General features: G+C 44.5%; 1 protein-coding gene across 1 annotated transcript in view; it reads left to right on the top strand.

Annotated features, from left to right (window-relative positions):
• Window positions 1–19888, top strand: part of LOC311491930 (butyrophilin-like protein 2) — a gene marked incomplete at its 5' end in the record, with an annotated part of 45925 nt that extends 26037 nt beyond the window's left edge. The window contains 3 exons of the mRNA XM_084549998.1: window positions 15753–16076; window positions 16179–16499; window positions 19168–19888. Coding sequence (XP_084406124.1) covers window positions 15753–16076; window positions 16179–16499; window positions 19168–19223 — 701 coding nt within the window. The 3' untranslated portion in view covers window positions 19224–19888. The remainder of the gene's footprint in view (window positions 1–15752; window positions 16077–16178; window positions 16500–19167) is intronic.
• Between the last annotated feature and the right edge of the window lie 6157 nt (window positions 19889–26045).

Raw genomic sequence — 26045 nt, 5'->3', positions numbered from 1 at the left:
CCAGCCTCCAAGCGCTCTCAAACACACAATCCGATGGAATGCAATCTTATTTTGAAAAAGGAAAAAAGGACACTTCCACCACTTTCAACCCTCATGAAAAAGGAACAGTATTAAAGGAAACTTCCACCACTCTTAACCCAAAGGCAAAAGCATATCAACCTGCACTTGTGGACTTACAGCGTCAACCATTCATGAAACAACATGCATATAGGAATGCAACACAAAATAACAGTCAGGATGTTCAACTAAGTGAAACAACAAAGCATGAAAAAGCAATAAGTGAACCTCTTTTGGGCCCTCAACTAACAAATCCAAATGTTACACAGTCTCAACTACCTCTTCAAAGAAATGATGAAACATCAGCACTTTATAACCTGCTGCAAAGGCAAAATGAAATATCAACGCTGCTAATGCAACAACAAGCTGCTCATTTGCTACCACCAAGGGAAATTCCATACTTTGACGGGGATCCTCTGCAGTATAGAACATTTATCAGAGCCTTTGAACACTGTGTGGAGAACAATGCCAGCAACAAAGGAGATTGTTTGTATTTTCTGGACAAATACACCAGAGGTCAGCCAAAGGAGTTGGTGCGTAGCTGTCAGCATATGGATCCAGACAGAGGCTACACTACAGCTAAACAACTTTTAGAAGAACACTTTGGAAATGAACACAAGATCACTGCAGCATACATGGAGAAAGTTCTCAATTGGTCACTCATAAAACCTGAAGACGTCAAATCACTTCAAGCATATGCACTATTTTTGCGGGAATGTTGTAATGCAATGGAGGATGTGCAATACATGAGAGAACTGGATATGCCGGCGAATATGAAAACAGTCATTATGAAGCTTCCATACAAGCTGAGAGAAAAATGGAGAGTTTCTGCTTGTGAGATACTGGAAGGATTCCATCGTAGGGCACAGTTTATTGATATTGTCACATTCATTGAGCATCAAGTCAAAATAGTCTCTGATCCAATCTTTGGGGACATTCAGAATACACAACTCACTGCAGGAAGCAAAAACGTTAACACAACAAAATCACAGTCAAAGTCAAGATTTAAAAGAGACAGTTTTGCAACCACTGTGACCACCGTTGAAACCCCTACCTCTGAAGAATCCAAATATTCTAAACAGGTTCAAAGGCAAAGAATTGCACCTGCAAAGATCACTAGCAGTTGTGTGTGTTGCAATAAAGATCACCCACTGGAGGAGTGTCGAAGATTTGAGGAGAAAACACACAGGGACAAGATAAACTTTCTAAAGGAGAAAGGAGTCTGCTTTGGCTGCCTTCGCATTGGGCATAGGAGCAAGGACTGCGATAAGCGCTTGACTTGCAAAGTGTGCAGCCAAACCCATCCCAGTGTTCTCCCCATACACCAAAAGGTGAAAACAGGTAACACAGACCTTAAACAGTCCAAGGAACCATCAGTGAGCAGCGCACTAGTCTCTCTGCAGCCATGTGATTATACAGGGGCCGGAAACAGTGATGGGATCCTGTCTATCCTACCAGTCCAAGTAAAGTCCAACAAAGGTGACAAAATCATACAAACATACGCATTTCTTGATCCAGGCAGTACAGCCACCTTTTGCTCTGAAAACCTAATGAAGAAGTTGAATATGACAGGAAAGAAAGCTCAAATCAGTTTACGAACCATGGGCCCAAGAGCATCAGTGTCCAGTTACAGGTTGAGAGGTCTGGAGATTTCCTGTTTAACTGGAAAACAGTACTATGACTTACCTGAGGTCTACACTCAGAAGAGGATGCCTGTGAGCACGGATAACATCATAAAAGAAGAGGAACTGGCTAAGTGGCCATACTTGAACGGTGTTAATGTTCCTCGCATCCAAGCTGACGTGGAGTTGTTGATAGGAACCAACGCCTCCAAATTGCTCGAACCCTGGGAAGTAATTAATAGTCACGGAAACGGACCCTACGCCATTAAGACCCTATTGGGGTGGGTTATTAATGGCCCCCTTAAAGGATACAGTGATGAGCGGTGTGAGAGTGGCCACCTCGCTGCTACTGTTAACAGGATATCCATAGAAAGGCTGGAGGAGTTGCTGAATAAGCAATACAACCATGACTTTAATGAACATACATCAGCAGACAAAGAGGAGATGTCAAAAGATGATGAGAGGTTCATGGAAATCATGAAGGAGTCAGTACAGCTTCAAGATGGACATTATGTCTTGAAACTTCCTTTTAAGAAAGAAAATGTCTCTCTACCAAACAACCAATGTGTTGCTAAGCAACGCATGCTTGGATTGAAGAGGAGGTTTGAGAGAAATGAGAAGTTCCACAGGGAATACACCAACTTTCTCAGTGATGTTATCAAGGAGGGATATGCTGAACTTGTTCCTGAACATCAGTTGGAACGATCTGATGGAAAGGTGTGGTACATTCCACACCATGGAGTGTATCATCCCAAAAAAGGAAATCTTCGTGTTGTGTTTGATTGCGGAGCCGAGTTCAGAGGAAATTCTCTCAACAGTCAGCTTTTACAGGGCCCTTACCTTACTAATTCCTTGTTAGGAGTTCTCACACGATTCAGACAAGAACCTGTGGCCGTAATGGCTGACATAAAATCTATGTTCCATCAAGTCAGCGTGGCCCAGGATGATCGAGATTTCCTGCGTTTCTTGTGGTGGCCTGAAGGCAATTTAAAGCATGAACTTGTGGAGTATAGGATGACTGTGCATCTGTTCGGGGCGTCATCTTCACCCAGCTGTGCTTGTTATGCTCTACGAAAGACTGCAGAAGATAACCAGAACAGTTTCCCTGCTGAAGTAATTGACACAGTTAATTTGAATTTCTATATGGACGACTGTCTCAAAAGCTTGCCGTCTGAGGAGGAGGCTGTCAACTTGGTCAAGGACTTGACTGCTGTTTGTCATAAGGGAGGCTTCCATTTGACGAAATGGATTAGCAACAACCGTGGTGTACTGTCATCCATTCCAGAGGAGCAGAGAGCAAAGATTTTACATGAGTTGGATTTGGACAGAGATCAGTTGCCAGTTGAGAGAGCCCTTGGCCTTCATTGGTGTGTTGAGACAGACACGTTTAAGTTCAAGATGGCACTCAAAGAGCAGCCCCATACCAGACGTGGAATTCTATCGGTGGTCAGCTCGGTTTATGATCCTTTGGGATTTCTTGCTCCACTCACGCTTTCAGCTAAACTCATACTACAGGATCTGTGTAGGAGGAGCTTTGGATGGGATGATCAAATTCCCTCAGTTTTCCAACAGCAATGGATCAAATGGTTAAAAGACCTGGAAAGGGTGACAGCATTCACTGTAGACAGATGCCTCAAGCCGCTGGATTTTAGACAACCCACTCATTGCCAATTACATCACTTTTCAGATGCAAGTGAACGTGGATATGGCACTGTGACATATCTAAGGATGCAAAACGACGACAACCATATCCATGTCTCTTTTATGCAAGGCAAAGCCAGAGTGGCACCACTCAAGCCAGTGACGATTCCTCGTATGGAACTCACTGCTGCACTTCTTGCTGTTAGAGTGGACACAATGCTTAGAGGGGAACTCCAGCTTCCACTTGAGAAATCATGTTTCTGGACTGATAGTACATCAGTACTGTACATCAGGAATGAGGACCGAAGATTTCAGACCTTTGTGGCAAACAGGATATCCTCCATTCGAAGAACAACTGATGTCTCGCAGTGGAGGTACATTTATACCACCCAAAATCCTGCAGACGAAGCCTCAAGGGGATTAATGATGGATCATTTCTTGACCAACAGAAGGTGGATTGAAGGCCCTGAATTTCTGCAGAAAGCAGAGGAGGGCCTGGAGAAGCGTTACGGAGTCATTTTTACATGCATGGCATGTAGAGCAGTACATTTGGAAGTTGCGTACTCATTGGATACAGACTCCTGCATAAACGCTCTGCGCAGGTTTGTTTGTAGGAGAGGACAGGTCTCTCATTTACGCTCTGATAATGGAACCAACTTCATTGGTGCTGAAAGGGAGTTGAGAGAAGCTCTTGCTGCTTTAAATCACAGCAAAATACAAGACGCCTTTCTACAGGAAGGAATAAAATGGAGCTTCAACCCGCCAAATGCTTCTCATCATGGAGGTGTGTGGGAGCGCATCATAAGAATGGTAAGACGTATTCTAACATCAGTCTTACATCAGCAGACCCTGAATGATGAAGGACTCCAGACAGTTTTGTGTGAAGTCGAATCTATTCTAAATGACCGCCCCATCACCAAGTTATCTGGAGATCCCAATGATCTGGAAGCTCTCACGCCCAATCACCTGCTCACAATGAAAGGAAAACCACTCTTACCACCTGGACTGTTTGAAAAGGACGACCTTTACATCAAGAGAAGATGGAGGCAGATACAGTATATCTCTGACCTTTTTTGGAAACGATGGATAAGAGAATACTTACCTTTGCTACAGGAGCGTCAAAAATGGAATAAGGAAAAATGGAGTCTTGTGTCAGGAGACATTGTGCTTATTGCAGATCCTACTGCCCCACGCAGTTCATGGTTGCTTGGAAGAGTCCTACAGACTTATCCAGACAGAAAAGGGTTAGTGCGCTCTGTAAAAGTGCAAACTAAAACTAGCATACTAGACAGGCCAGTGACCAAACTTTGTCTTCTGCAAGAAGCTGTGACATGAGCTGCATTTTGCAAATATTATTGGTAACCTCTGACCTTCAGAGATGGTTTTGGGTTTGACTATGTACGTAAAATTATTTGCTGGCTCCATTATGTAATATATGTGTTATAATTGTTATGCCCTCCTGCCATGAACAATTAGTGTTGGAGCCATGTTTAAGTATTTTGGGTTTGTTTTATTTTTTATGTGTAGTTTTTTGGGCTCAACGCCAGGTGGAGCATTAGTGCCAGAAAAGGCATAAAGGTAAGCCCCAGATAATGAGTGGCAGGTGTGTGAAGGGGAGTACATACAGTTTTTTGACCGTGTAAGATATAGTTCTGTGTCGAGATAAGCGTTATTCAGCCAATATTGGTATTTTGAGTTAAATGCTTAAGTTCATGAATGGAAGAAAAATAAACGGGTCTTTGCACCAAAAATAAGTCGCATTGGGACATAGGTTTTTATTGTATCCAACACGCGTCCGAAAGAGTTTTCCCCATTCGCCCCTCAGTGGCTCAAATATATTAGTTTTTATTGGAAAGACTCTATACTCTGGTTGGGACACAGTGTGGCATGGCTGCAGTGGTGAGGTTGAGCCTGTTGTTTTGTATGACTACCCTTCAGTGGAAAGGTGTGTGTGATGTGTGCTCAACTGTTAGCATTGTGTTTTTTTGGTTTGTTCATCCGTCCTGGTTGCTAAGGTGTTAGCATAGTGTTTTCACTTTATTCAACCATCTTGGTTCCTGTGGAAGGCCAGCATTTTCAGTTTGTTTAATTGTGCAGTTCCTTTTGCAGGCCAGCGGTTTTGGATTCATCCTGATTTTGTTTTTGAACACCTGTCTACAGCCAGATTTGTTGTGGTCTGAGCCAGAGAAAGTAGTCTATTTCATAGAACTGACTGTCCTGTGGAAAGATAGAGTTGAGGAGGCTAACGAGCGTAACAGAGCTAAGTATGCAGAGCTAGCAGCAGATGCAGAGCAGAATGGATGGACGGTTTATCTCCGCCCTGGATTTGTAGCAAAATCGGCGATTGCTCTTCTGAGCGAGCTGGGCATACGGGGAAAAAGCCAGAGGACTGCGGTATGTAACATGTCTCTGGCAGCAGAGAGAGTGAGTGAGTGGCTCTGGACACGTAGGAAGCATGCTAGCTGGGGAGCTAGCTAAAGGTAAGGGTCGCTGCGTGATGTTAGTGTGCTTGCAAATTATTATAGATGTTTACAAATCATTATAGATGTGGTTGATTGGTTCGTGTTTCATTTGTTTGTTTGTTTCATGTTTCAGACCGCACGGTAGATTTGTTTGTTTATTTCGTGGTTCAGTCTGCATTAACGGGGCGAATCATGGTAGATTTGTTTGTTTCGTGATTCATAAAAGCACTAGGCCAATTATTGAAATATTAGTTGTTGTCTAATATTAATGGTGAGAAAAGGTGAGAAAAACGGGTTTTGCAGTGGCAGCGTGGAGTGGGGTGACTCCAGGACGCTTGAAGTCACTGTTAAGCCTTCTCGAGGTGTCGTGGGCCTAACTTAACGAAACATCGGTGAAGGGAGGTGCCCACTTGAAAACCCCAATGACATGCTTTAGGCCAGGTTCCTGATGTCTTCATATTGCTTGGTAGCTATGGTTAGCTGCTGAGCGGGCCATACAAGCCAGCAGCGTTAGGTTAGCTTATGTCTGTGAAGGTTCTCAGTCATCCAGGTCATGGTATATCCAAAAAGGCAACTGGACTTGTAGATTTTTAGAGAAGACGTTTCACCACTCATCCGAGTAGCTTCTTCAGTTCTAGGGGACTGGTGGGAAGTCTGAGGTTTAAATAGGAACTCCTCCTGAAAAAACTTGCTTGTTATGCTAATAACCACAAACTGGTGCAGCTAATTTCCATTAACTAGATAAGAACGACATTCCATTTGTTCACGTGCTTTAATGTTGAATAGCAGTGAAATGACAATAATCAAACATGTCATGAGCAGCTGAATGTGCCGCTATGTTTACATCTCAGACTTGTTAACCACTTCCTGTTTCCTGTTTCCTGTTTCCTGTTTCATTACGTGCAACAGCATAAAGGACCGTAGTGCAATATTCCCTATCTCCCCCCGAGCCTTGAACATGTCTAAAGAAAGGCTGAAAGAAAACAGAATCGAATGGGCGGCCGTAAACACACAACCAAACATATAACCAAAGTGCATAACATCAACATAATGCCCACAGAACCCACAGGTAGGTCAACCCATAGAATAGTCCTTGTGCCAGGCAGGCACACTGGTCATCCTGCCGGACCTGCGCAGGACCGCCGCTGGCGGCGCCGCCACGGTGGGCTCCAATGGGGGAGGAGCCACAGGGGCCGCAGAGGCCGGCAGTGATGCACGAGGGACGTCCCGGCCCGACGTGTCCCGATCCCGCCCTGCTGGTGCGACAGAAGTGGGCCGCGTGCTGCGCCGGGGAGAGCCCGCTGATGGCGGCAGTGGTGGAGTTGGCCCTGCCACTGTAACGGGCGTCATGGGGCCGCTCACAAGGTCAGGCAGTCGTGACACCACAACAGGTGACGGCACGGTGGCGCGAGCTGCCAGATCGTCAAAGATCGACCGGGGTGGTGGCTGGTCATTGCGAACTGGGTAGAGATTGCGCAGGAATCTCCGGTTCCGAAGTGTGACCCTGCCTGACCCGTCAATCTTGACCACGTACTGATCATGCTGACGTACCTCCACGACACTGCCCGTTCTGTCCTACTTGTTAGGGTGGGGTCCCGTCTGGTTCTGTACGCGGACCATGTCCCCCACCTTGAGAGGTGGGAGGCGTTTGGTGTGCTCCGCCAAGGCGTCAGCTGTGCGGATGTGGCGTTTGCGGAGGGCTTCCTCTCTCGCCGTCAGCGTCTCACGCCAAGTCTCGTGTGGCCTGTACCTCCCAGGGGCTATTGGGATGAAATCTCGTATCGGACGGCCGAAGACACACATCGCAGGTGATATCTTTGTGTCAGGGTCCGGTGTGTTGCGGTATTGCAGTATAGCCCTCTGTACAGCATCGGTGTCGAGTTCACCCTTCGGGCCTGTGTTGTCGGTGATGAGCCGCTTCATCGTCTTCACCCCAATTTCTGCTCGGCAGTTGCTGTGAGGGAAGGCCACCGATGAGAGACGGTGGTGCACGCCCCATCTGTGCAGGAAAGACCTGGTCTCAGCGGAGGTGAATTCTGGCCCCCCATCTGATGCAAGCTCCTCAGGCGTCCCATACGTAGCAAAGGCACGACGTAGGTGGCATATGAGATCGGTAGCGCCACCCGTCGACCTGGAGATAATTGGCCAGTTCGAGTAGCGGTCCACTATCACGAGGTAGTGTATACCCCTGTGCATGAAAAAGTCAGAACACACCGCCTGGAAGGGGTAAATGGCCGGGATGGGCGGGGTCGGTGGCGCCGCAGGCTGTGAGGGTGCCATCCGGTGGCAGTGTTCGCAGCCGTTCCGAGTGGTGCTGATGTCAGCCGACATGCCAGGCCAGAACACAGAGGATTCTGCGCCGGCAGTCATCATCGAGACACCCTGGTGGGCAGCGTGAAGGGCGCTCAGTACCTCGTGGCGAAGTGAGGGTGGTATGACTACCCTATCTTTGTGCAGGACCACCCCGTCTGCTGACGTGATGTCCTCGCGGTACTGGTGGAAGCCACGAATCGCTTTCGGCATCCCGATCCTCGACTCAGGAAAGCCATCCACCGCCATTTCCTCCAACATGCGCATGTCGCTGTCGCTGCTGGTGGCCTCCTTGACGCGGTCCCATGTCACTGACTGCAGTGACTCGATGCCCGCAGCACACCATGTCAGGTCGCCCTCCTCAATGTCGTCGACCTCTGGCTCAGTCTGGCGTAGGAGAGGCAGCACATCAGCATATACGCAGGGTGAGGGGTGGGTAACCACGGCGGCATTGTCGTCCGGGAGGTCCATGAGTGTTGGGCGCGAGGAGCCAACTGGCCTGCGTGACATGGCATCCGCGGCTCTGTTCCTCATGCCTGGGACGTGTATGATGCGGAAGCGATAACGCAGGGTCTTTTCCTTGAGGTTCCTGAGGTGGGGGTTGGGTATGTCATCAAGCGCCCTGTCACCAAGGAGCTTCAGCAGCGGCTTGTGGTCGACTGCCACAATTAGGTCCCTGCAGCCCAACACAAAGTAGCGGGCCTTGTCCAAGGCGTCCACTACTGCCAGCGCTTCGCCCTCTATGGGCGCATATCTGGACTCAGCTGCATGCGTGAACCTGCTGCCGACCAGGGTCACCTTCCACCTGTCGGTGCAGCAGAAAGGCCGGACCGGTGCGCATCGACAGTGCTTCTGAAATAGCCAGAAGCCGACGCCCTCCTTTGACCAGTCCGTGGCGAGGCACGTTGGCTTGGACTTATCGAAGATGTGGACGCCATGCACGATCTCCTGAACGATCGCCTCCTTCGACTCACGGAATAAGTCCTCCAGCTCCGGGGACCATTCGAAGCTTATCCCACTCTGCAAGAGCTTCCGGAATGGTTGCATACGTTCAGCCATACTGAAGGCGTAGGCCACCTGGTTGACCAGTCCGAACCATGATCTGATGTCAGTGATGTTACGAGGTCGTGGAAAGTCACGGATTGCCTCCAGGTAACGGTTGCATGTTCGCACATCAGTCATAGTGATTGTGAAGCCCGCAAAGTCCACCATAGGTGCGCTGAAGACGAACTTTTCCGGGTTGAGAATGATTCCGTTCCGGCCGCATACATCCAGCCATTGTATCGCCTGGAAGTAGCTCTCCTTGATTGTGTCAGCCCATAGCAGTGTGTCGTCCACGCACTTAGTCTTGTTGCCGATGTCCGAGACTACCTCGTCGTACCGTCGTGAGTAACCGTCCCCCGACGCCAAATAACCTTGTGGGGCCGAGAGGTACCGGTAGCGCCCCCACGGTGTGATGAAGGTCGTTTTGTGGCGGTCGTCCTCGTGCAGCGGGACACTGTGGTAGCCGTTCCAAGCATCAAACACAGTTTTGCGTTTTCCACTGGGTACTTGTCTCGCCTGATGAAACGGGGATTGCGTGTGGTGGGTCTCGCGGAACGCGTGTTTGTTCAGGGCTTGGAAGTCAACGGTGCGTCGTGGCTTGCCATTCTTCTTCGCGCAGATCACCATGCGGTGACACCACGTCACTGGCGTACCAACGGGTACTTCCTCCAGCACACCAAGGCGAACGTCCTGGTCGAGGCCCGCTTTCACTTCATCTTGCCAGTGTATGGCCACAGGGATGGGGGTGTGATAGGCGATTGGCGTCGCATCCTCATCAAGCATGAGACGGAGCGGCGGGCCGGACATCCTGGGTAGGGGCTGGTGAGGGCACGTATTGAATGTGCTCTGAGCGTACGTTCTGAGTAAGTGCTCCCGCAGTGCTTCTCCGTTAGCCTCCGTCGCTGGCATGGGGAGCATGGTCGGCTTGGCCGGCGGCTCCGCACGTCGCGGGCAGTCGCATTACGAGGTCGCCAGGTTGACCTCCCCAAGCGTCGGGAACTTGTCCGAGATCATGCCCAGGTCCACGCAGGCTGAGCGAGAGAGGAATATACGGTCTGAGGTGTCCGTCACATATGCAATCTGGCGCGTCTCCAATCTCCGTGCGTCACCGCTGTTACCGGCGAACCTGACGACCACAGCTCCGAGAATCCGTATTCCCCCATTGTTCGCGGCCTTCATTGTCATGGACACGGGAATAAGGTCCTCTGTACACAGGCCCATCTGTTGGGCGACTTTGACGCCAATCAGGCAGCTCTGGCACCCTGTGTCAGCCATAGCAGGCAGGGTCACTGCGCGGGTGCGTCTCTGAAGGTCGAGACCCAGCGCTTTGTAATCTTCACGTTCGATGGTGAGGGTGAGGTTGATGTACGGCTGTGGGTTGGATGGGCGCTTCATCCACTTGTCACACATGTCGTCATATAGGTGGTGAGCGAGGGGGAGCGTGCGTAGCTGGTTGCTTGCGCTGGTCACAGTGAGCGTGCATAGCTCAACGAAGGCAGCTGTCTGCTGCTCGTTGCACACCCCGTCCGTCTCCTCGGATGGGGGCCTAGACAGCCGGCCACCCAGGCAGACCCTGTCGAGGTGGTTCTGACGGTTACACTTTCGGCACGTCTGATGCGCCACTGAGGCGTTTTGCCATGGCCCACCTCACCACAGTAGATGCACGTGCCTTCGGGCTTGGGCTTCGATTTCTCCGGTTTGGTGCCCGCCCTAGCGCGAACGTCCTGCTGCTTCCCCCGTCGATACGAGCTGCTAATCGTGTCTGTGCTCTGAGGGTCGAGCAGGCGTGACGCTGAGCGCTTCCCAGACTCCTTGGCTTCAATGTACTCTATCATGTCCTTCAATGGCATGTCCTGATTTTTCTCGCCAAGCAGATCCAGCTGTATTTCCTGGTCCGCTATGCCACGGGCAATCACGTCGCGTAGTATTTCTTCCGTGAAGTCATTGACTTGGTCACACCCCACCTTAGTGCACTTCATCTCATATTTACATGTGTCCGCCTGTTCTTTCAAGCGGGCATGGAACGATCTGATGGGCTCCTCATGTCCCTGTCTCATGTTAGATAAGGCCACTCGAGCCACCATAATGTTCTCTGCACGGACGGCGAGTGCCTTCATGGCGGCTAGGACATCTCTCTCGTCACTGTCCACTAGGCTCTTGCCTGCCGCGCGGGTGAGGTCTTTTCTCAGATCCTCCTCACAGCACTCTAGCAGTTGTGTGACAACATCGGATCCAGTAAGCTTAGTGCCTCTCTTGTACTCACCCCAGCGGGTTATGAAGTACGACCATGTCTCGGCCGTTCCAGCTAAAGCTATGGAGGGGCGCCTGAGTTTCTCCATCTTTGCATTCGCGCCCGGCTCCCGGGGGGCGGCAGCGTGCGTGGTGGCGTGTATGTTTAGCATAGCCACTACCACCGCTGCCTCTGCGTGTGTGGCTGAATAGTTACAGTCTTCAATCGGGCAACGTGCATTCACAGGCGCCATCAGCACAATTAATCCGTGGAATTATTCCGTAAAACAGATTTCAAAAAGAACGCATCAAAGTCCTACTTTTTTTTTTTTTTTTCCTGACGGATGCGTGATTCAGGTTCCCGGGTAGCGTTACTAGCCAAACTTTTCTCCGTTCACTCACGCATTAATTTATGTCCGTTTTCAGTGCTGGCGATCTCTGCTTGCTGCATCCAGTTGTTTGATTATAGATAAGAACGACATTCCATTTGTTCACGTGCTTTAATGTTGAATAGCAGTGAAATGACAATAATCAAACATGTCATGAGCAGCTGAATGTGCCGCTATGTTTACATCTCAGACTTGTTAACCACTTCCTGTTTCCTGTTTCCTGTTTCCTGTTTCATTACGTGCAACAGCATAAAGGACCGTAGTGCAATATTCCCTATTAACGACTGGGTACTTACCTGTTGTTGAGGGGGGACTGTTTTTTGCCCCCATCCTCTTCCCTATGAATGGTTCTCTAACGACTCTTGTCCGTCTGAGGCTCCAGTGTCATAGGTTAGCTTATGTTTCACAATGTTTGAATTATCCTCTGCTGCTCTGTGGGCCTACAAACCAGCAGCATTTACTTTGTTTATTTAGATTGTAGGCTAAGCTAGCCAGCAGCATTTGGTTAGCTTATATTTCACAAGGTTTGAGTTAGCGTCTGCTGCTGAGCGGGACATACAAGCCAGCAGCATTTACTTAGTTCATTTAGATTGTAGGTTAAGCGTCATATCACATGACTGTAGGTTTGTTAGGATTTCTCAGATGGACAGGGCCTCTAAATGTGTTTTGCCTGGGATTTTGGCACAAGGGATTGTTAAATCTAATCCTGTGTATTAATGAATGGTGAAAGATGTAGTTTTTTAGGAAAACTAGCAAACACTCTTTCACAATGTGCTTCTACAGATGTTCTAATTGTAGGAGGAGATTTTAACTGTACAGTTGATAATCTGGACAGGAATAATTTAGAACCTAATCCTCAGTCAAGAAAGGTTTTGAAGCACGTCATTGATACCTATGAATTGGCTGATTTGTGGCTCTCTAAACATGCAAATGATTATTGTTATGAACATCACCTACAAATATTCAGATCCTGCTTCATGTGTCCAGTAGGATTTTCAGATCACTGTTTGTTAATAGGAAATGTTTTTATCAACGATGTGAAACCTAAAAGTGCATACTGATATTTTAACACTGTGTTGCTAAATGACAACACAGTGTTGTGACAAAAAAAAAAAAAACACCTCCTGAAATAGGAGGTGTTTTTTTTTTGTTTTTTTTTTTTTCTGGAAACAGTGGAGATCTGGAAAATCACAGTTTCAGTCTTTACAGGTAGGTACATGGTAGGATGTACAGTTTTTTAATAATCTGCCACAGGTATCAGCACAGGCCAATGCAGACCTAGAGCGCCCTCTGACACTACAACAACTGCAGTAGGTGCTAATGAGCATGCAGAATGGGAAAGCTCCAGGTATGGATGGCCTTCTGGTGGACTTTTACAAGACCTTCTGGTCCACATTAGGGGAGGATCTGCTAGATGTCATAAATGTCAGCTTGTCTGCAGGAAAGTCACCTCTTAGCTGTTGGAGAGCAGAGGTATTCAACAAGGATGTGCAATGTCGGGCATGCTTTACGCTTAACTATTGAAGCCATGTTATGTAAGATTAGAAGAGAGTTATAGGGAGTAAAACTGAGAGATAATTTTGTACCTTTCCACCTCTCTGCTTATGCAGATGATGTTATGGTAGCTGTAAAAAATGATAATGATGTTAAAGAGTTGATCAATATAACTGAGTGCTTTGGAAAAAAATCTGCTTCAAAAGTAAATTGGGATAAGAGCACAGCTTTGTTAGTTGGGAAATGGCAAGGAGATGAGCCCAGGTTACCCAGTGGAATTAAATGGGGGAGGAGTGGCATCAAGTATTTGGGTGTTCATCTTGGTGATCAAGCAGAAATGATGAAAAATTGGGAGGGAGTGGTGGAAGAAATGGAGGGAAGGTTAAAGAATTGGCACTGGCTTTTACCCAGAATGTCCTATAGAGGGCGAACACTCATAATTAACAATCTGGTGGCTTCTACCTCGGTGTTTTAGAACATCCAGTGAATCTGTTAATGAAATTACAAAGTATTATTGTGATTTTTTTTTTTTTTTTTGGGATGGGTTACCCTGGATACCACAGGGTGTCTTATACTTGCCAAAGGAGAGAGGGAGGCAGGGATTGGTTCATCTGGAAAGCAGGAAGGCAGCTTTTAGGCTTCAGTTTTCACAAAGCTTCCTGTATGGTCCAGAAAAGTTACCATGGAGGCAAGTAGCAGAGTTTATTTTTGGAAAGGTTAGCAATTTGGAAAAACACTGTTCATACTTGATTGTTCATGTTTCAACTTGATTTATTTGTCACCCTTTTATGTCAGTGTGGTAAAAATATGGAGTTTGATGTAGGGATGCAACAAATATTCGGCCACCTAACATTTTTGGCCGAAAATGGGCCAAAAGTGCATTTTCACTTTTCGGCCGAAAGACTTTTTTCACCAAAACAACATGGCCAAAACAGGATGCTGTGATAACGCAAGCAACAACCGCAGCCAGCACGGGCATGTCTGCCCAGTGGATGTATTTCAATATATGAAGTATTATTATAAAGTATTATATAAATATTATATAAAGACCCACTGATAGCATTTGCAAAACGTGTGATGCTAAAATTTCAAGAGGATTGCATCTTCAAAGAATTTTTCCATGTTGGGTTTAATTTAATAAATATAATGAATAAATAAATATTTTCATAATTTTGTAATTGATTTATTCTTTTTATGCAATTGCAATGCCTTGATTTTAGTGAGGTTAGTACAGTCATAGCCATGAATGCAATGGTACTAACGATTGTCATAATAATTTCTTTCGGTGTTTCAGTTTCGGGTTTTTGGCCTTGGGGTCTTCATTTAAGGTTTTTGGTTTCGGCCAATAATTTTCATTTCGGTGCATCCCTAGTTTGATGGAATTTGGTAGATTAGGTTTAAGTGATTCACTGTACTGGCTGCTAAAGGAGCCGATTCTCAAAGGTGCTTGCTTAGGCACTTTTTTGGAACAGACACCATCGCTGTCCAGGACTTTAATCAGCAAAGGCATTACTACTGTCCAGTGTTTGTTAGAAATAACAGGAGCTTACATGGATAATGCTGTTGCCCTGGCTAGAAGACTGGAAATTCAAGAAGGAATTACCAGAGGAGGATAGAGAGTTGTTAACAGGATGGCTTAATGGACAACACCTGATGAGACAGACTCTTTCCCCAGGTTGTGCATTAGGTCACAACTTACAGACTGTGATAATATGGGGTTTCTGCTGGAAGCTGGTAGGAAGGTATGTTTGCCACTGGACTCTGTGAGTGGGAAAGAAATCTACCAGGAGTGTGTCAAGTCCTTAAACAAAGATAAATTAAAAAGCAGAACAGACACACCTTGGAGGGATCATTTAAAGGTTTCATCTCATGTTAAACCTGGGTGGAGCTTGCTTTACAAACCACCATTAACCAAGAACGCTGGTGACCTACAGTGGTGCATCTTACACGGTACTGTGAATGCTTTTGTTGCTGTGATAAATCCTGCAGTTTCTGATGAGCGTCCTTTTTGTTTTGTAAGAGAGACTATTTTTCATTGTTTTGTAAAATGTTCCAGATTAGTGTCCTTATTTAGGACACTTAGCACCTTATTAGTGGTGTTCAGAGAGTCTTTTACTGAACACATGTTTATTTTTGGTTTCCCTTATGGGGGAAAATAAATAAATAAATAAGTCAGGTCGGCTACTTCATTTGTTCTTTGGCCAAGCAAAGTTGGCAATTTATTTAAGTAGAAAAGTGAAGATGGACAGAGGGCAGAGTTATGACTGCTTATTGCTCTTTAAGAGTTTAGTTAAAGCTCGTATGCAGGTAGAATTCAACTACTATGTGAAAATGGAGGATTTGGAGTGCTTTTTGAAGGTGTGTGAATGAGCTGGGAAAAAAAATCACATTTGCAGAAGTGTTTTTTTGGGGGGGTGTTGTTGACCAATTCCTCCTGAATAAAGTAGTGTTTTAAAACCCCTCTCTCCCTCTCTCTCTCATGATGGGATTTGTTGTCCTCTCAGTCTGTCAGGTGGAGGTGGAGGATGGGGTAGAGTCTGTCCAGCTGCCCTTCAGAACCACAGAGCTGCCTGAAGACGCTAAAGTGGAGTGGATGGACAGAGAATATGATGTGGCCCATGTGTGCAAGAACACCTCTGACAAGCTTAAAGACCAGAACCAGATTTACAGAAACAGAACGAAGATGAATGAAGACCTGCTGAAAACTGGAGACCTCAGTCTGACCCTGAAATACCCCACAGATGGAGACAGTGGACGATATATCTGTATAGTCTACAACAAGGAGGGAGACATCTTGCGAGAGAAAACAGTGGAGCTGAAAGTCAAAGGTTTGTCTGTTTATTTGTAAGTCTTTCCATCTTTCTTTCCGTCGTTCTCTCTGTTGCTGCTGCTGTCTCTACAGCTGATGATGGGATTTGTTGTCCTCTCAGTCCCTCAGGTGGAGGTGGATTCAGGGATGGAGTCTGTCCAGCTGCCCTTCAGAACCACAGAGCTACCTGAAGACGTTAAAGTGGAGTGGAAGGACACTTACCCCAGGAAGGTCCATGTGTATCAGAACGGCTCTGACCAGCTTGAAGACCAGGACCAGATTTTCAGAAACAGAACAAAGATGAATGAAGACCTGCTGAAAACTGGAGACCTCAGTCTGACCCTGAAATACCCCACAGACAGGGACACCAACACCTTCACCTGCACCGTCTACAAGGAGGGAAGGATGCTGAGAGAGAAAAAAGTGGAGCTCAGAGTGAAAGGTTTGTATATTTGTAAGTCTTTCTTTCGTCGCATCCCTAAGATGGTCCAAGGGAATTCAGGGACAAACACAGTGCAACAAATGAAAACCAAGTCTGGGTGTAAGGAAAGTTTAACAAAATTTATTGAAATACTCAAGGTAAGTAAACAAAAGTCTACTCAAAGCAGAAACAACAACTTGATGGGCGTCTACACAATATTTTACAGAAATTTCATGAAGTTAGCTATTGCAGTTTTTGATATATTGAAATGTTGCTTTTGTAGCGCCCCCTAGAGACCACAAGTTACAAAAGTAGGGGTGCTTGTACAGAATCATATTATTATCCTTGATATGAAGTTTGATTAAGTTTGGGTATATACTTTACAAAATATTAGCGCTGGAGTTATGCTGTTGCAAGCCATAAAAATGAATTAGCTATTAACTTTGTAATCAATAACCCTGCTAAAGTCCTTTTGATAACTTTTCATTATCTTTGTCCATAAATGATACATGCCAAGTTTGGTGAAAATTGGATGAACGGGCTAGGAGGAGTTAATTTTGCTTTGAGGTGCAATTTTTTTGTGCTCTTCGCAGTTCCTGGAGAAAGTAGAGGCGACACAACATCACTAGCCAAGAGGGCTCAAAAACGCCCTCTTGGCTAGTGATGTTGTGTCGCTAGTCCAGGAAAGGTCTTCTGAGATGTGCACCCCCAGCACCTACGATGGTCAGCGGGGAATGCTGGGGGTGACCTCTCCTGAAATCAGCAACAATCCTTTGAGGATGAGATTGTTGTCTTTGCACCAGTAGGCTCACCTCTCTTCTGTAGTTGGCTTCATCGTTGGCTTCATTGTTGTTGTGTCATCCGCACACTTGATGGCCTTGGCCTTGGCCTTGCTTTTTATATAGCGCTTTTCTACCTATTGGTACTCAAAGCGCTTTACAGTCATAGACACATCTACCCATTCGCTCACACAAGCACACACACATTCACACACCAGTGCCACGCACTGGGAGCAACTGGGGGTTCAGTGTCTTGCTCAAGGACACTTCGGCATGTGGCACATTCCGGGGATCGAACCGCTAACCCTCTGGTTCGTGGACAACCCGCTCTACCTACTGAGCCACAGCCGCCCCGATGTGGTTGGTGCTGTAGGTCGGAGCACAGTCGTGGGTTAGCAGGATGAAGAGCAGCAGGATGAGCACACACCCTTTGGAGCTCCTGTGCTCGGCGTGATGGTCTTTGAGGTGTTGCTGCCAACCCACACAGTTTGTGGCCTCCCTGTGAGAAAGTCCAGCACCCAGTTGCAGAGGGATGTTTTCAGCCCAAGGTAGTTCAGTTTTGGTATCAGTTGCTGGGGAATGCTGAACTAAAGTCTAAGAACAGCATTCTCACATGTGAGTTCTTTGAGTCTAGGTGGGTGAGTGCTGAGTGGAGAGCAGTGGAGATCCCCTGTAGACCTGTTTGGCCTGTACGCGAACTGTTACGTGTCGTGGGAGGGAGGATGGATTTTATGTTCTGCATGACCAGCCGCTCGAAGCACTTCATGATGGTGGAGGTCAGGGCTATGGGCTGATAGTCATTGTAGCTGGATGGGTTGGGGGTCTTTGGGACTGGGATTATGGTGGCAGCTTTGAAGCACTTGGGGACAACAGCTTGGCTCAGGGAGATGTTAAAGCTATCGGTGAGGACATCCTTGAGCTCCTCGGCACAGTCCCTTAGAACACAGCCAGGAATGTTGTCTGGTCCGGCTGCCTTTCGTGGGTTGATCCTGGAGAGGGTCCTCACGCTGCCTGGGGCCAGACACCTGGCCTGCTCGTTCAATGGGAGTGGGGTTTGTTGTAGCAGCCTGACGTCGTGGAACTACTATCAGAATCGGAATCAGAATACTTTATTAATCCTTCAAGGAAATTGTTTTGTTGCTGTTGCTCCCATAAAGTGACAGTTGCTAGTTAACAGGGCAGATATAGAAGAAAAGTAGACTAGTATACTAGACTATAAAATGCATTTTTTTGGTCATTATAGATATCGTCCTATTACACAACATAACTTTTGCATGAAGATATGTCACTATAATCTCTCTGCATAAAGTTGAAGATGAAGTGTTGCCTAACGTAACGTAACAAAATAACAACAAACTGGTCTGACAAAAAAAGAGGAGGTTTTTTGAGCGTCTACCGTTAGCTTTCAGGACAGAGATAAATTATATTACCTACTGCTGGTGAAAAAAAATTGTGAGACCTCAATTTCGATCATTGTCACCAACTTCGGAAACAAAACAAGTGTTATCTTACCGCAGTCAGCCATGTTTGTTGTTTATGTTCAACTCCTGGAACGCTTTGAGGCCACATCTAGTACACTCCAAGTGGGATGAATCCTACATCCCAGCTTTCTGGAATACAGCATTACCTCTGGTCCGCACCTTCCACCACAACTTAAATAAACTGTACAAAAAGGGTCCACACATCTTGATACCACGACAGAAAACAAAAGAACAATCAAGCAGAGGGCAGAGACTGGACCATGTGGTTTCCAAAACAAGTAACAAGCAGTCAGAGGGGAAGTAGAGAGCAAGGAGCCTGTAACTGGATCCTTTTGAATGTAGTCCCTGTAAAGGTAACTTTCTTTCTGTCTCTTTCTTTCTTTCTTTCTGTCTTTCTTTGTCTCTAACTGTCTTGTGTCTCCTCTGCAGACAGAGTCCAGGTCCAGGATGAAACGTCTCCTCTGATGGCTGAAGAGTCAGTTTGATCAGGTTGTTGATCTTTGATTATTGATCAGTGAAGGATCTGATGATGAATTAAAAGAAGATAAAGCTGCTGGTGGATCAGAGTTCATGTCAGCGACCTCCTCCTGCTTCAAGTAAAACCCTCAAAGTCAGTCAACACGTTTGGAAGAGGGAACTAATGAACTTCATTCAGTTGTCCAGCAGAGGGCAGTCCTGACTGAAACCTTCAACAAGACACAAGTTAACATGAGGTTTTTAACATTTCTGTGACTTCTGATGTGTTGATGAAACCAGGACTGAATGACGGAGGACAGATTTAAATGAGCCTTTCAAAACCAACATTTAAAAGACATGAAGTGTGCAATGAGCCGTGGTCACCAGCAGGAGGCAGAAGACTGCAGAGGAGAGAGTGAAGAGGTTACTGTTATAATTACAGGGTTAATGAGGAAACCACACACATCCTTTACTCAGTGATAAATCACATGTTCAGACTGAGCGTCTAGAAACTGAGGAATCTGTTGAACTCACAGTAAAGTAGCAGTCAGCTTCCGTCAGCAGGCTGCTCCGCCCACCTGTGTGTGTGTCATCAGATGTTTGTTTTTTTAACTTTTTCCAGATCAGAGAATAATCAGTGATGAAAATAACCTTCAAACAGTGTGAACAGTGTGGGTGGAGCTGAGGTCTTTCCTTCATGTGATAACTATCCAACTCTTCTTCTGTTCATTCTAACAAGATCGTCTTTAAAATAAAATCAACAGACATCACTTCAGTTTACGACTGGATTCTATTTAGTTGGTGAGAAATGAAACATTTCTACAGGTGAGAAAAAGAAACTCTCTACTTGCTGCAGTCAGAGATCAGCTGATAATTATAATTAATTGTTTATTTAGATAGGGACAGTGCATATTGATGGACATCAGTACAAGTACACAATGTAAATATGCTAGAATTAGCACCATAGCTAGTTTTCATCTATTGTCCCTAGGCAGATACATAAAAAAAACACATGATGGTGGGAGTGTTTAGCTGGTGGAGACCAAACATAGAGCCAAAAGAGACAGAGTACTGGACCTCATCAGGAGGACACTGAGACAAACTCCACTGAAGGATGGAAGCTGTTCATCACATCAACTTTAAAAGACGTTACATTGACTTCATCTCGTTGGATGGTTTCTGGTGTCGGTTATCATCACTGACTCTAGTTTTTCTGCTGTGTCCTGCTCCGTTCTAGTCAGACCTCTGTCTGCAGAATGAGTCGGTCTGAGAGATCACTCTGATTGGCTGATCAGCTCAGAGAACCAGAACCGCCCTTAGCAAAAAGAAGTTTATTCAAGTGTACTACAAGTATACTTATTTTATACTAAAATTGAGGTAGTATACTTGAAGTTTACTTTTTATATACTATATTTCATATACTTAAGAATAGTATAGTGAAGTATACTTAGTTTATACTGAAAAGACTAAGTCTATATATACTAAGACTTACACTTATACTTTAAGACTAAAGCTTATACTTGTACTTTGGTATACTTTTTACTACTTTCTGCCACAAAGTACTAATACTTAGTATATCTTAGTCCAAGTATATAATAAGATCAAGTCATTGACTTGTGCATATATTTAATTTAGCAGAATAAAACATTTTTTTCACTACATAATTTGCTTTGAGGTATTACCCCTGTTAGAAACTTACATGTTCAAGATCATATAGTGCTGGACTTTAAAAGTTTACAGTTAATGGTATGTGTGCTTACTAGCATTATCTTTATGTACCTTAAAAACATACACAACAACAGAAACACTGACTTGACTTTATTGATCAAGTTCTAGTCCCTTTCATAAGAGTTTGACAATGGTGTTATGTACACAGCATCATCTGTTTCAACTAGAACACATTTAGTTTTAATCATGTCAGGCCACACAGCATTAACAGTTTCATTTTTTTTATCCTCATATATAAAGTACTTTGTACTGTGAATCTTTACATACAGGCCTGTCTGATTCAGTAAGTACCTCAACTAAAACACAACATAGTTTGGCACATGAACAAAAAGCAGAAATTTGATGTCAACACATTTGTTTAAAAATTACCAAGTCATTAATTAAACTAAACGTATCATCTTTGAAGCATACAGCACTGTTGTATCTCTTCTTTAGTCTGAAATGTCCACGTCCAGTTTGCTTGTGGTAGGGTTCTCAGTGTTGACTTCATCATCTTCTTCACTGTTGGAAATGTTACTCCAGTGTTCTTCTGTGTTGATTTGGTTATCTTTATTATCATTCTACATGTGAACAAAGGAAAGAGAATGAAAAATGTAGTTAATAAAACGATGACTGAAATTGTACAGGTGGTTTACTGTAGCTTTTGCTTTGTGCTGACAATGTTGTCATTTGTCTACACCTGGGTTAGACTAGAGGATAGGTCAAAATGTACCACAGTTAAGATAAACTGTCCGTTAGATGGTATGAATGCACTCAACTATTACAGCAAACCTCTAACTACATGTACAGTAAACTACATGTGTGCACTGTTGACATTTTGAGGGTGTCACTGGAAGCCCTCTGATGAATATTATATAAATCAGTGACGTGGCATATGACATGTGGTAATGATTATACCTACCAGGGGAGCTGACAGCACAGTTTAGGGAAGATTCTTAAAATTCAATCAAGCAGGATAAGAAAGTTACCCAGATACATGGGGGAATGTATCCTGGCAACAGAAGATGTCCTGACATATTTCAAGATTTGATGTCTGTAATAACTTGGACAAACTGTGTCATTGTGTATTTACCTGTTGAAAGGCAGTACCCAAAAGCCTAGGTGTGGAGGAGCTCCTACTGTTGAATCATCTCTAACTTCTCTGTGGGAAACAATAGGCCGACTCTTGTCATCTTGTGTGTTATCCTGTAGTTCTGTCCTGTCCTGTCCTGGAAAGGTGGGGTGTTCAAATATGAATGTCAATAATTACTCAAGTCATTTCATTCCCCATGGGTATACTGAGTGCATTTTTAACATTAATGAGACTGTCCATAGTGCATGGGTAGCAATTACCTTTGAAAACAAAACCAGATTCAACATTTTACCTTAAATTACTATAAATATATATATATATATATATTTTTTTTTTTTTCAAAACTAGGCTACAAATTGATGAATTCAATCAAAGTTGCTCAACTAAATGCATTACAAATTAATGCAACTAGTAATTTATATAGTCCCCAAATAAACTAAAATAAAACATTACATTTTAGTCTGACATTTTCAACTGATGATGATTTTTCTTACATTTCAAACCAGTTCAACATAAATATGCAACTGGAAACGGTCATTTAATATAAAGCTAGACACATGATAATCTTGGAGCTGACCTCACATCACCAGCAGCCTGTGGAAAGTAATGGAATGGAATATTCTACCAACTGTGTTGAACATAAAGCTCTGCTGCACTGTAAGCAGCGAGCTAGCTGCTGTGTTCTGATCTTAGACATCATGAAATCACAAGTCTTAATTCATTATCTGTTACTTACTTTTACTTTCCATCTGTACTTGGTAGTCCTTGGAATCTCTGCTGTGTAATCCTCCAAATGTCTTTATAAGGTCTACGACGTTTCTCCATGTTAGCTCTAATGAGCTAATTCAGAAGCTTCTCCAGCTCTCGCTGTCACAGTGTCGCGCACATAAACTGTACGGTCGCGCTTTGCACTTCCGGTCCATGTTCCCGCCTCCCTACCTGGCAGCCAATGGGAGCCTAATTTCAAACTGGCGTCAGAGCCCGTCTACGGAGAGCCTTCCCACTCTCTATTAAGTCCCATTGTAACGAATTTTGGTTGCAGTTCCACCAGATTTCCACTGGGGGCGATCGCCATGAGTGCAACATGAATGGGACTCTATGGAGCTAAACGGCTAAATGTGTCTCTTTCACCCGATTGTCGTTGAGAAATCTCAGATTTGATTGTAAGTTTTGGAAGTTCAACATGGGTTATAGGTCAAAAGTTGAATGAACGAGAACTTATGTCCTTTCGTTTTCTTACAGGTTGAGTTGTTGTTGCCCATAACACGCTAGCATTGTGCTAATTAACGCTGATTGGTCAGTGAAGGACTGATTACGACCAGATCCCGCTTGACGGCATCGTGGCATCCGAAGCGGGACCAGAATGTTAAGACGGACTTTTTCGCCCAAGTTTTTTTTTTTTTCGGCCCGGTCTTTTAAAACAACGAAACAGAAACTCTTCTAGCACGATTATTTACCCGTGTCAGCTGTGTTGTCCATGCCTCAAGAGAAAAGAAAGTGCAGAGCGCGAAAGCACCAAAGCAGTGACTGAAGGATTGCCGTAAAGCAGTATCTGGTCGTACGATGTGTATGACGTCATTGACATTTTAAAATACTTTTTAAAGCAAAATAAGTGACTCTAAAAAATCTAACACCCAGCAGTGTGTAATTTCTTTGCATCTCCTTTCAAATTCAATATTCAAATTACTGCACAAAAAATTATATCCTGAGAAAAGTGGATTTTGAGGGGTACTGCTCCATAGACCGCCGTTCATTCTGCACTCGTCCTGAGAGCGCCCTCATATGGAATCAGAGTGGAACTGCAACAGTTCAGAACCCGGAAGTTCAGTGAGAGTGGAACTTCTCCCCATATTAGACGTTCTCTGCTGGCGTCCACCGCTGCAGGTAACTTCTTCTTCTTCTTCTGTTGAATTTTATGGCAGTTTACACTCAAAGTGTATTACCGCCATCTGCTGGACTGAGGTGCAGTTCATTTTGGGTTTTTAAGAAACTGAATAAAGTATAAAAGTAAAAGAAAATAAATAAATAAAATAAAATATAGGAAAACAAAACAAAGAGTTCTAAATCCTACTTGCTAACTGTGTGTCTTTGATGAATGCTACTATAGAGCTATTTATGTTTCCTGACCTGGGCTCTGTCAATAATGTTTCTAAGGAGAATACTTTCTTAGCTGTATTAACCGCCCTTTTCAGTATTTCTCTTTCCCTAGAAAACCTTCTACACCTTAAAAGGACATGCTCCACATCTTCACTCTCTCCACAAACCTCACAATTCCCAGATGGATGTTTCTTGATGATAAATAAATTACTATTTAAACCAGTGTGTCCTATTCGTAATCTGTTAAACCAAACCTCCTCCTGTCTGTTTGTGTACCTGGTCCTTTTCCTTGATATTTCTTGTTGCAATTTGTATAGATGTCTACCCCTCCTCTCCTTATCCCACTCAGACTGCCACATTGCATTCACTTTTTGTTTGATTATTACCTTTATCTCTGACTTACTGAGTGGAACATTTATTTGAATTTCCTCTTCTTTTGTTGCCTCTTTTGCAAGTTTGTCAGCTTGTTCATTCCCTTCTATGCCTTTGTGTGCGGGGACCCATACAAACTGCGCTATTCTTCCCTGTTGATTAATTGTAAACATAATTTGATTGATTTCATTCAGGAGGTCCTGTCTACACACTGATTCACCATTCTGAATAGATGTTAATGATGACATAGAGTCAGAGCAGATAACAGCTTTAGGGAGCCTAGCCTCTTCTAGCCATTGCAATGCAATGATAATGGCTACCATCTCAGCTGCAAAGATAGATAAATGATCAGTAGTTCGCTTTTTGATATATATCTCTGATTCAGGAATATACACCCCAATTCCAGTCTTACCCTCAGAATCCTTTGATGCGTCTGTATATATTTTTGCAGTATTGTAACACATAGTCTCAATATACTGCCCTACTATATCTTTTGTTTCTATAATTACTCTAGGAGAACAAAACAACCAAGGTGGGGTTATTGCCAGATGTAAGGTCTTGCTACAATGTATATCCTGTATCTTTAACTGATTTGCTAATCTGTTGGCATCCCACCCAAAGCTACATATCTGCGATCTCCCACATTCCCAACATTCGCTTAGGACTTCCTTAGCAGGGTGTGATGCATTGTGTCCTTTTAAATTGACCCAATAAGCCATACACAATTTCAGGCGCCTGAGGTTTAATGGCATTTCTCCTGTCTCTACTTGTAGCGCTGGTACAGGAGATGTTCTAAACGCCCCACTACATACTCTTAGACTTTTAGCCTGCATTCTGTCCAGTTCTTTGATTTGTGTCTTTAATGCAGATTGGTACACAATACATCCATAATCAAATACTGATCTAATCAGAGCAATGTAAATTCTTTTAAGGGACGTTCCTGAAGCTCCCCAGTTGTACCCTGCTAAACATTTCAATACATTATTTCCCTTTTTGCATTTCTCCAACATTTTTTGGATATGTTCCTTAAACGTTAACTTTACATCAAGCCACACTCCCAGGTACCTAATAGTATTGACTTGCTTTAATTGTTGTCCATATAGCTTTAGTTCTATGGCAGGGTTATTTCTTTTCTTTGAAAAACAGATAACTTGTGTCTTTTCCACTGATAAATGAAAACCCCATTCAAATGCCCATTTTTCAACCTTGTTAATAGCTAGTTGCATCTTAGCTGTAATATTTTGAATATTACGCCCTCTTACCCACAAAGCTCCATCATCAGCATATAATGCTCTGTTTATTCTCATATCTTCTATTGACTCAAATATGTCATTGATCATTAGGTTGAAAAACACTGGACTGCACACACTGCCCTGAGGTGTTCCATTTTCTATAGAATAGGTCTTGGAAAAATTAACCCCAACTCTGACTTCAATTGTTCTGTCTTTTAAAAAGTCCCTAATCCAACTGAACATCTTCCCACCAATGTTCATCCTATTCAGCTTGATCAATAACCCCTCCTTCCATAGCATATCATATGCTTTCTCTATGTCAAATAATGTAGTCAGAACTACTTCTTTGT

This window comes from Chelon labrosus (assembly GCF_963514085.1).
Source record: "Chelon labrosus genome assembly, chromosome: 1".
Lineage (NCBI taxonomy): Eukaryota > Metazoa > Chordata > Actinopteri > Mugiliformes > Mugilidae > Chelon > Chelon labrosus.
Note: the sequence above shows the minus strand (reverse complement) of the source record. Positions and strands in the feature narration are given on the sequence as shown.